Source organism: Microchirus variegatus (assembly GCF_963457635.1).
Source record: "Microchirus variegatus genome assembly, chromosome: 15".
NCBI lineage: Eukaryota > Metazoa > Chordata > Actinopteri > Pleuronectiformes > Soleidae > Microchirus > Microchirus variegatus.
In genome coordinates this window covers 9,015,941-9,028,249 of record NC_139816.1, presented here as the reverse complement: position 1 = coordinate 9,028,249, position 12,309 = coordinate 9,015,941, and the positions used below count along the sequence as shown (strand labels likewise).

Sequence of the window (12,309 nt, the reverse complement as noted above, 5' to 3'; positions counted from 1 at the left end):
TTTACTCTTTTAGTTCTCGATGCTAGATAAACCATTTAAGAGGAGATTATTCCAACTTTACAGGGCGGGACAAAAAGAGTACACATGTTCACGTCAACTCTTTGTCACAGGATAAGGGTTTTTCAATGCAGACCCCACCTGCGAGTTGTGGTTGCAGTCGCTTTCTGTCGGGCTGAAAGGACACGCAATTCAACTGCGAGGAGGAAAACAACACACACACACACACACACACACAAAAAGCCTGACACTACTTATATGTTTGTGTGCGTGATTATTCTGTAGTCCTAATCCGTCTAACAATGTTACAAAATATTCAGACAGGAGGAGGCTTTAAAGCAGTAATTGGGGGGGACTTAGACTGCTAAAACTCCGCTCAACCACATCTAGTTGCATCTCGCTCGTGCTTGATCGAAACTGCGGCGCACAACGAGAAAAAAAACAAAAAAAACATAAAACATGGGTGTGGATTTAGTCTTAGATTCAGAAGCATCATCTCTTAATTCCCTTTGAATGTCGGACCAAAAGTTGGAGCTTTGCAAAAGAAAGATGGCGTAATTTAGACGCGAGTGAGTGAATGTTTTTGGGACACAAGAAGGGGCCAAAAAACGGGGGTGACTCACTGGACGTTTTCACGCCTCAATCTGGATTAGACGTCACATGCAGCGGACTTCTTAATAAGAGTTGTGTAACGGCCTCAATCCGTCACAGTTTTTTGCTGTGTCACCTTCATACACTCTTAGGAATAACAGTGCTAAGTAGAACCATATAAGGTTCTTCGGCTTGTCCTCATAGGAGAACCCTTTTTGGCTCCAGGTAGAACCTTTTTATAAAGGTTCCACCTGGAACCCTTTTGGAGAGTTCCGCCAAGAACCCTTTTAAAACCCTTTATTCTGGAAAGGGGTTTTAAAGGGTTCTCTGGATCAAAATGGTTCTTACTGGAACCGTTAGTGTTATCAAGAACCCTTCTGAAAGGGTTTTTCAGAAGCAAATGGTTCCAGGTAGAACCTCAGCCCTTGTAGAAGGACCCTTTTGGAACCCTTATTTCTAAGAGTGTAGTAGACGTTTTTTGGGGTGGTACTGGTTTGGTTCTGCGTATCAGACTTCTTTTCACGTTTGCTTTTACAACAGGAGACACAAAAACGTTGGATAATAACGTTGTCAGGTGAAAATTTCCACTTTGCTTGTTCTAACATAAATCACAGGATTATGTGCTCCTTTGTGGTTTAGCTGTTGGGTTTATGAAAGCCTTTCAAAAACCCATTTGGCAAACGCAGAAGCTGAAGGGGAAATTCTAAATTGTTCATTGCGGGCGTAAATACGTGACGACGAGTCGTGTTGTTTACTTCTCACCACCCCTAACATCTGTAATCCTGTTTTTAAATTAAGCCAGGAGTAGTATTTTCGAGAGTCGAGACAGTATCAGTTACACTCCCAGTCAAAAGTTTACACACTGGATTGACCTTAAGGTACTCGGATTGACTGCTCTGAACTGTCTCGTCGTGATTCTCCCCCCAATTGCCTCTTACTCCACCCATCTGGCACTGGAGGGGGCCAAGACCAAACAACAAAGTGTCATGTTTGCAAATACTATTTGCCCCAGGTCTGGCTCATACATCTGTGGGGAGAAACTCAAGCTAGAAAACCCTCGTCTGTCGCAGCAACACACCTTTCTCTTGAAGCTGCATTATTCATCGCAATATCTTCATTATTTATGTCGCTTAGCTTGTCACTTTGTTGTCACTACCGTTCAAAAGTTGGGGGTCACTTGGAAAGGTCCTTATTTTTGAAGGAAAAGCACTTTTTTTTCCTTTGAATGAATGAATCAGAAATACACTCTATAAATGTGGTAAACGACTATTCTAGCTGCAAACGTCTGGTTTTTAATGGAATATGTAGATAGGTGTATAGAGGCCCATTTCCAGTGTTCTAATGGTACATTGTGTTTGCTAATCGTGTTAGAAGACAATTGGATGATTAGAAAACACTTGAAAAAGCTATGTTAGCACAGCTGAAAACAGTTTTGCTGGTTCTTTATTTTGAATAGAAATCATTATTTTTTAACCTTGTCAATGTCTTGACTATGTTTTTCGATTCATTTTGCAACTCTTTTGATGAATAAAAGTGTGACTTTTCATGGAAAACACAAACAAATTTGCATAGGTGACCCCAAACTTTTGACCGGTACACTCTTAGAAATAAAAGTGCTAAGTAGAATCATATAAGGTTCTTCAGCTTGTCCTCATAGGAGAACCCTTCCACCTGGAACCCTTTTGGAGGGTTCCACCAAGAACCCTTTAAAACCATTTATTCAGGAAAAGGGTTCTCTGGATCATGGATCATACTGGAACCATTAGTGTTACAGAGAACCCTTGAAAAACCCTTTCTTGACCTCTAAGGATGGTCACTGCCTCCTCTCGCTCTGTCTCTCTCTGTGGTTTTGAGGTGTCCATGCAGGATGCCAGAGCTGTGACACCTGAACCAAGACGCTGACCCGGGGCCAAACAGCACCTCATGGTGTCCCTCAGGGCTCCACCGCTGCCATCAGCAGCTCTGTGTTTGAACGGCACATCTGCTGGAGTCCAACCAAACAAGGCATCCGGAAGAATCTCCATGACATTTAGCAACCAAAAAAAACCAGAAGGAATTCAGCGATATGCAGACTGAAAAGCATCACCGGTAGTCACACAGCAGTGTGCCAAGTCCACAAGCCACCTTTTGGCCGGCACTTGATGTTCATGATCTCAGCGAGCAGCAGGTAGAGTCTCACCTGCCCCCGGTTGTGGTGCCACACAAGCCTGGCACAGACTTGAACTGACACCAGACTGGAGGTCAGCCAGAGTGAGCTTTAATGAGACTGAAGCCACACCAAAGGCTGGGCATATCTGTCCTCACTTCAGAGCACCTGTGCCACGCTGTCAGTGTGATGAGAGCTAAAGTTGCCCCCAAAACAGTCCTTCTTCCTGTAATTACTCTTTGTTATCACACAAATAATTTCCCCTTCCTGAAAACATTTCTGTTAACTGTTTTGTGCCGAACAGCGGATACAGGTATGTTGTATGTGTGATGGTGCCTTACAGTTTTAATCAACACTAAAAATATTTCCTAATTGCTATAATCACAAGGATATAACTGAAAATCCAGGAAGGCTGGTGATTGAAATCAGAAGAAAAAAATGCTCTAACATCCACGCAAAAGAAATCATAAAACCTATGAAAAGGTGATTACAGAAGTGCCGGCTGCTCCATGTTTGATCCTCTCCTTTAATGGAGGGAGGTGAGCAGGGTGTTACGCACAAACACGTCCGCCACTGTGACATGTAAACACAACAGTTGCCAGGGTTAAAAGCTGCCACGGGAGTGGACTTTGGAAGGAAGAGGCACACACAAGAGGGAGAGGATAAGCTGTATATGGGTGATATAGTGGCTCACAACACTTTTACGTGTTGAAAACAAGGAATTCTATCAGAATTGGCACAAAGTCTTGGTCGGTTTTACAACGTGATTACCATTTTAAGCACAGAACGCAGCGTTTTTTTGTGCGTAAAAAGGAGCAGCGCGCACAACACATTTGATAGGAAGTTGATTTTTAAGTTTGACGCACAGAAAAAGTCATTTTTTTCGTGCGTATTGGAGTTGGAAATGTTGAAAACAAATCCAATACTCAGTTAATTATCATAACTTTAATATTGATTGTGTTGATTTGGTTATTTGGTGTGCACTGGGGCGGGGGGGGGGGGGTGAGCAACAATTATGTGCAGTTTTATTCTCCTGGGAAACGCATTCTGTGCGGAAAAGTTCCTCCAGACGCGCTTCAATTACCCCCGCACCCACACACACACACACATAAGTTGAGCTGCACTGCCTCAGATTGAGCTCTGTGCTCCTGTACCTTTGCCTTTCCTGTAGAATCTGGAAAATGGGAGGGTGAAAAAAAAAAAATCTGGTGTATAATTGATGTTTTCCCATGGAACTGCCCCTCCTCCTCCTCCTCTCCCCCCACCTCAACACAGGCTCACCCTCAGGTGGAAGAAATCTTTTAAGATTTTTTTTTTTTTTTTTTGTGGGATAACATCAGGAGGGTTTGTCTAGGCGAGCCAATCAAGTCCCTCCCCTGCTATAGATCGGCTGCTATAATACAAAGCAGTAAAAGCGGTCGCCTCACACAAGCGGCTGCAGCTCGACTCGAGATCCCGTGGCTTTTAATTCCCCCTCACTACTTTTTTTTTTTAAACCCTCCTTCGATGCGCCCCGTTATTATCACCATTTGTCTGAGGCGTTCATTTCCGCACCTGCCACGGTAGAGACCAGAGGCGACGGCGAAGTAGAGGAGGAGACAAGGACATAGCGAGAGCCGGGGAGAGGCAGGCGGGTTTAGAGATAAGCGGCGCGGCAACTCGTTTGAGATCTTAAAGGACACATTTTAAAAAAAAAAAAAAAGAAAAGAAAGAAAGAAAAAAAAAAAAGAAAATGCTGCTCTGGACCAGAATCGTCTTGGTCGCTCTCCTCTGCTTGTCCTTGGTGTCCTCTGGGATGGGATGCGGACCGGGCAGGGGCTACGGCAGGAGAAGGCACCCGAAGAAGCTGACACCTCTTGCGTACAAGCAGTTCATCCCCAACGTGGCGGAGAAGACCCTCGGGGCGAGCGGCAGATACGAAGGCAAGATCACGAGAAACTCCGAGCGATTTAAAGAACTGACTCCCAATTATAACACAGACATCATATTCAAGGATGAGGAGAACACCGGTGCCGACAGGCTAATGACTCAGGTAAGGAGGCTGAATCACCTTTTTTCCCCCTCCACCGGCCGTCTCCTAACGCACCATCACTGCGCACTGCAACAACCTCCTTGTCAGACTGATTGCGCACCTTAAGTGAAGTGTGTTTTACCCGCTGCTGAACTCTTCACTCTGAGCCTTTTTAACTTCACTGTAAAAGCAGATGCGCTTAATGTGCAGCAGCAGCAGCAGCTGCAGCAGCAGCAGCAGCAGCCTGGGAGTTTGCAGAGGCTGAGAATCCAGCTGGAGAAGTAAATGTGCAGCAGCAGCAGGCGGACAGTCAGGACACTCGGCCTTCATGATTGTGACAGTGTATTTAAAATATTTATGTGCCCTTCTCCTCATATCTATATTTGTATCTATGTGAAACAGCATTTGTTGCCTCACAGCGCGCGCACATACACATACACACACACACACACGCTTGCCTTCTATTTCATGAAGGCATTCAGTGTTTGTTGCATATTGAAGCTTTTTTTTATATATTAAAGCGCCCTTTCTATATTCCAGCCTTCAGGGGGAAACATGCGCACCGCTCTCCAAACAGCCGGGCTCAGTCAGGCATGGCGTGGCTCATTCAGACATTTTTCTCGCGCACTGCTGCTGTAATTTAGCCCCCCCCTTTTTTTCCGCCTGGTGTGCACCGGCGCGTGAAAACTGTGACATTTCTTTGAGAGTGTTCGGGACTTCATAATTATAGGCGCGTGTCGCACAGAGGTGATGGTGCACTTGCATGGACGATTACATCTTTTTCTCTTTTTTTTTTTTTTTTTCTTTCTCCATCCTCATGTTTGTTATCAGAGCTCGCGCAGAGAAGATGAGGCTCGAGGAGATGGAGGATGCCGATGACTTTTAGCACTCAGATGCTGGTGAATTATTAAAGGCGCTTGGGTGATATTTGGCTCAGTCATAATAAAAATGCCGGTGCGGCTGCTGCTGCTGCTGCGGCTGCTGCTGCGGGTGGTGGTGATGATAACGCCGGGCGCGCGCCGGAGTCCCTGAACCCGTGCCTCGCACCATGCATGAGCGCGATGAAATATTCACGGTGCGTGCGGACTCCCCTGCGTCCCCCTCTCAGCCCTCCCCACACACCTCCCTCCTCCATGAAACCTATAGGTTTCTCATACGCGCCGAACTAGACTTTACAGGTGCGTGGGGATGCGATGCGTAAAGTGGCGTCTTGGTGCCGATTTAGCTCCATTCACTAAGAGGGAATATAGACATATCGGTGTAAGACGCCGCACCTAATGTATAAACACGTGTTTGCAGGTCTGCATCCATCATTTTAACGCGGTGGCAAAGGATTTTGTTGATTATTGCAGCTTGTAAATATCATTTTCAGAGGAGAGCTTTGTGTCCATCACTACAGCGTCTGAAATGTACATGAAAGAGCTTTTGCGCATGCAGCCCTGACTGGGGCCTGAGACGCAATTTGAACTTACGACCTTTAACCAGTGAAGGGGGGGGGGGGGCACAGTAAGTTGAAACAGGTTATCGTAAATGTCGTCGCAAAACACGTCAAAATAAAGCATCCAATAGTGAGTGGCTGAAGCTGGATTTGTCGTCTGGAAAAAGGGTCATATGTGTGATCACATGAGGTCTTAGCGCACGTATCCATCTGGGCTTTTACGCACGAGCAAAAGTGAACTTATCTCTCGTCGCAGAATGGAAATGGATTCACGCACGAGCCACGGCACGTGTCTGCTGTGTTTTCTTCCCTTAGGTGTGAGCAGTTAATGTTCTAATCAATCAGTTCACTGATGTGTAGTCAAGACGAGGCGCATAGTAGCGCCTAGAACAAGCACCTGCTCTTTAACTATGAAGACACACACACACACACACAGCTCCTCGGTCCCAGGAAGGCTGCCAACGGAGGCGTTTTTACAGACAATTACAGATAGTGTTTCACTGAGTGACGGGGCCTTAAGTGAGCGGGATCATCAGTTTGAAGGCTGAGCTGCAAAACTGTCCGTCTTATCAACAAACCCTGACTGCACGCTGAGTGTAGGAGAACGTCATTTGACCGGGAATGAGTGGAAATGGTTTGTTTCAGCACTTGCGAATAGGGCTTAAGATTCAAAACGCTTGTTTTGACTTTGTCTAACTTTTTGAAATATACATTTTTACATGGATTTTTTACATTAAAGCTGATTCTGCAGTGCAAGAACAAGGGAGTGGGGGGCTGGATGGGGGGGGGGGCTTGTTTGCACTGACAGGTAGCTGATAAGTGTTTCCTCTAACCAAATCATTTGTGAAAAGATTAAGGAGGGAGGCTGTTGAACAACTTTACCCCGAGCACAAAGCGCCGGTGCTGGGGCGCCCCGCTGCGCTTCACGGTGGCTGAGCAGAATTTGGCTTGATTTGCGGCACACGACCTAATGAATTAATAAATAGGTTAAGCTTTACGGCTCTTGACTCTGACAAACCCACTCAGACTATGGGAGGTTGTTGTGGGGTTTGTTTTTTTTGTTAATGGAGCAGTTTTTACTCAACACATTCTACAAGTGTGATGATTTTAAAAAAGACACTGATATAAGAGGAACTTTCCTCCTTTTTCTGTGTGAACATTCTTGCTGTGGGACACACATAATGTACATAAGGGACAAGGACAGTTTGTGCCCCTCTCACACACACACACACACATCTCCTATATACCATCCCTGGATATTTCACAAGTGTCAGTCAGCAGGCACAAAAAAAACCCCAGCGCGACTTAAGGAGTCATGTCACGTTTCCAAGACTTTGCAGAGGAAGAAGAATGAAACTTTTCCCCTCCGCGGTGGCACTGAAAAGCCTCTTTGTGATGTTTTATTTGACATATTGGTCGGAGTGTTGAGAATAGTTGTCTTGGAGAAGGCCAAGCATCTTCATTGAGGAAGAGAGCGCGCAGGAGCTTTGTGGCGCGACGATTTATTTATTTATTTATTTATTTATCTATCAAGGCCAGCAACTCCTCCATGATATTTGAAAAGCTGCAGCTGCTCCTAAAGATCATCATCATCATCATCATCATCATATCACCTGGCGAATCAATTATTAATTTAAAGCAAACAGACACAACCAAACAAATAGCGCACTCATTTCTTTCGTGCCTTAATATAAAGTCATGAATGCGTAATTCGCGCGTAATTTTGTGCCGGTAGAAGGGCCGCAGCGAGCTCGCACCTCTTCCAAGACCAAAGACCCATATGATATAGGCCAGTGAAGCGAATGCGGTGCCTTATCAATATTTCATCAGCAGCTTTCTTATCCGACGTGTGCCCCCACACTGAGAAATGCAAGCTCACAGTCAGGAGGCAGAGCTTGCAGAGTCCCAGGAGCGTCATGTGAAGCTGAGGAGGCCTCAGATGATGACATTTCACTCATCTTACACCAAAAATGATGAAAGATTGTCTTTTAAGCAGTTGTGTGCACCTGTGCGTCTGTGCAACACAAAAAAAACCCATGTCATTAAGCAAGGATTGTGTGCTCAAACATGACATTCTATCGCCTTTTTACGCACAGGTCAGCGCCAATCTGCGCGCCATGACCCAAACTAAAGACACAACAGGTGACATATATAATTGATTCATCTCTCTCTTTCTATGTCTCCTCCCGCAGAGATGCAAAGACAAGCTGAACTCGCTGGCCATCTCAGTGATGAACCAGTGGCCCGGGGTGAAGCTGCGGGTCACCGAGGGCTGGGACGAGGACGGACACCACTTCGAGGAGTCGCTGCACTACGAGGGCCGCGCCGTGGACATCACCACGTCGGACAGGGACAAGAGCAAGTACGGCACTCTGTCCAGGCTCGCCGTGGAGGCCGGATTCGACTGGGTCTATTACGAGTCCAAAGCCCACATCCACTGCTCTGTGAAAGCAGGTACGAACCCACTGAGAGAGGAGGGAGGGAGGGAGGGAGGGAGGGAGGGAGGGGGGGGGGCTTTGTTGGCATCTTTTTTGAAAACACGTCACGCGTATGCGCGTAAAAGTCTGTCACCTGCTCTGTCAGGTGCGATTGTAATCGTGCGAGAGGGCAGGTGTGACTCATGGAAACTTCATGTTTAATCTTAATCTGGTGAAGTGTCATCGAGGTTATTTTGTGTCCAATAAAAGGTTTGGTGAGAGGGTTAGACGCATTAATTATTCATCAGTCACACGGATGAATTGATTGAAACGCTGGGAAATTGAAAACATGTTGTACCAAAGAAGGAACTATTACACAGTGAGGCTTTTATGAGCTTATTTCTTGATCTTACATCGCCCCACACTGTCTCATGGTGGGAACCACGGCTGCAATGGAACAAGGCTGCTCCATGTGATAGAATCTAGACTTGTTTTGCCCCCATACTAGAACAGGATTGTGTGTCGTTGTGTTGTTGGATTTTAAAGTTGTTTTCTGATGAATTTCTGGCTCTCATTACTTTAATTAAGTGTTTTTAGGGTCTTTATTTGTGCCTTTTGGGCCTCGGACACCACGACTCTGTCTCTTTATTGATAAATCCCTCATTTATCATTCAGAACACACGTTTTGAGATCACAGTATGGGCCTGGCCCGACGTGTCATTGGGGGTCATGCGACTTTACCGAAAGGATTTGCCGGAACAATGTTGAATTGGTCGGGGTAAATCTGGTTTTCAGTTGTCACCTTATTTCATGCTCGAGAATCTTAAAAGAAGATTAAAAGCTCCAGATTCCGAGTAGGAAACCCGCCTTTTTTTTCTCTGTGTGGGACAGCGTGATCCTGGAGACTGGTATGTGGAGAGCTTCAACCAAGGCCAAAATTATTGTCATCGAGGCTGACGACAATGCGGGGAGAGGTGGCGGAGACGAGGGGACATTGATGTTGCACAACAGAAAAGCATTTAAGAGTCCGGGCCCTCATTTAAATTCAAATCTACAACTCGAGAGGCTTGAAAAAAGTGGCTCCACTGGGTAAATAGTAGTTGTGAGTCGCCTGTTTGTGTGAATTGTCACATGGAGGTTTCTGCACCTGAGCAAATATGGGGAAGAGTAGCTGGGGAGGGAGGGGGGGGGAGCGTAAGTGTTCTTGAGCGAGCGCGGCTCCATCCACAGGCTGATTTAGAATATCAATGGCTGCTCTTTATTGGAGTTTTTAATTAAGAATAGATGAGCCAAGGCTTTGAGTTTTATCGCCTCAGACAACGCGCGGGCCAAGTCAATACGCATTTGGCACAGAGGAGCCAGTGCACTCACAGGCGTCATTGTGCAAAAAAAAAACACAAAAAAACGCATATGTGCAACCGTGATGGAAATAAAAAATAAGATGTTTTTCAAATTGCGCATGACTTACTTCTGCAACTTTAAAAGAAAAAAGTGTTGGAAATAGTCTTAAATTAGTTAAGTAATAGTGGAATATCTATTATAATGATTTATTTGTTTTATCTTTTGTGACAGAAAACTCGGTGGCAGCGAAGTCCGGCGGCTGCTTCCCAGGCTCGTCCACGGTCACGCTGCAGGACGGCACCAAGAAGGCGGTCAAGGACCTGCAACGCGGAGACAAGGTGCTGGCGGCGGACGCGCGCGGACAGCTGCTGTACACGGACTTCATCATGTTCATAGACCGAGACTCGACCACCAGGAGGCTCTTCCACGTCATTGAAACCGACGCGGGCCACAAAATCACCCTCACCGCGGCGCATCTCCTCTTCGCGGGCCACGGCAACGACACGTCCGCGGAGGACAAGCGGATGTCTGCGGTGTTCGCGAGCCGGGTCCGGCCTGGACAGAAGGTGTTCGTGTTCGACGCCGCGGCGCGAACTGGACTCCGGTCTGTGAGCGTAAAACGGATTTACACGCAAGAGAGCGAGGGCTCCTTTGCGCCCGTGACCGTGCAGGGGACGGTGGTCGTGGACCAGGTCCTCGCGTCCTGTTACGCAGTGATCGAGGACCACGAGCTGGCGCACTGGGCACTGGCGCCGGTCAGGCTCGCCCACTGGATGACCTCGTTGCTTTTCAGCTCCCAGCGCGAGAGCTGTGCGCAAAACGACGGCGTGCACTGGTATTCCAAGATCCTTTACCAGTTAGGAACATGGCTCTTGGACAGTCACGCCATCCATCCACTCGGGATGTCAGTGTCCCCGAGTTGAAACCTCTGCCACAGAGGAGTTTGGACTCAAATGTAGGACACATGAACTATTCAGTAGATTAAAAAAATAAAAAAGTTAAAAAAAAACAACAATAAAAAAAAATAGTAATTAAAAAAAACGAACAAAACAAGACAAAAGGCCCCAGCGGAGTTGGGATATTTATTTCAGTGACTTTTCCAAGATGTCTCCCCCCCTCTCCTCCCCTCCATCCATCCATCCATCCATCCATCCATCCCTCCCTTTCAAAGAATGAATGGAGCCTTAAAAAAGTTTCTCTTTGAATAATTTATTCTCATGTGAACTCGCTGCTGACTCACGAATGGATTCTGAAACGGTGTGATCAGCGAATTGTGCATATCTATTTTTGTATTATCTCAAAATGCAAAATGAAAAAAAAAAAAAAAAAAAAACAGGAAAAAAAAATTATGAAGAAATAAATGTTCCACAAAAAAAAGAAGAAAAAAAAGAAAAAGAAATAGCGCAAAGAGAACGAAAAGAAAGAGTGTGTAGAAACGTTGACAGGCTGTAATGTTCATATGTGCATACATGTGCAAACTGACTGTTATATTTTGGGGAGAACAAACTTCGCGGGGTTCCATAAATTATATTTTTATACACAGAATTGTAAATTAGATTTTGACAGATCGCTACCGAATCACATTTCGTTATTTGAAATAGTGTAAGATATGAGAATATATTTTAATTTAAATACAGTAGTTTTTGGGGGGGAAAGTATTGGAAACAAAAACACAAAAAATCTTGTATTTGCTTGGTTTTATTCAGAATTGTATTATTTTGGAAACTGTTGGTTTTAAGTTGTCGGAGAGGGACAGATATTCTGCCTCGTGTCTGCATTATCTTTGCTTTTTTTTTTGAGTGTTTTCTGTTGTTGTTTTTTTCTCCCCCTCGTTTTCTCCTGAGAAAAACATTTAAAAAATGCAGATTCTGACAATTCAGTAACAGCTACAGTAGAACTGAGACGGTTTCGTTGAAATAAATTAATAAGTAACTCCCTGTAAATGTACTAAAAACAAAACAAAATGTATTTTTCTTTTCATATTTTGTAATAGGGAAATAGTTTTTATAGAGATGACCTGCGGCAGATGCACAGTTTGGATAGTCTATTATAGGCAGACCATACCAGTTAACTTTCATAACAGGGCGATGTGTCAAAACAAATGTCTAGAGTTTATTATTTATATGTTTATTACGAAAAAAATGAGATAAAGAAAATCTTCAAACTCGCAGTTGTTACATGTCTTTGTGTTGTTAAATTATCTTCTTTTTTTCCAAAGCTGGGAAATCCAGTAAAAAATCTTATTTATTTTATTTTCCTTACTTTAAAAAAAAAAAAAAAAATGGCGCTAATGTTGCGCTTTGAAGCACCTTTTGCGTGCTTGCGAAATGTGGAGAGTCCATGTCGAATTTAACGAGGTTTGCCCTCC

General features: G+C 45.0%; 1 protein-coding gene across 1 annotated transcript; it reads left to right on the top strand.

Annotated features, from left to right (window-relative positions):
- Positions 1 to 4,466: 4,466 nt before the first annotated feature.
- Positions 4,467 to 10,864, top strand: shha (sonic hedgehog signaling molecule a; the record flags this gene model as incomplete). The annotated part of the gene is made up of 3 exons (XM_083901761.1): positions 4,467 to 4,766; positions 8,376 to 8,637; positions 10,173 to 10,864. The coding sequence occupies 3 exons, from the start codon at positions 4,467 to 4,469 to the stop codon at positions 10,862 to 10,864; spliced, it is 1,254 nt and encodes a 417-aa protein (XP_083757887.1).
- Between the last annotated feature and the right edge of the window lie 1,445 nt (positions 10,865 to 12,309).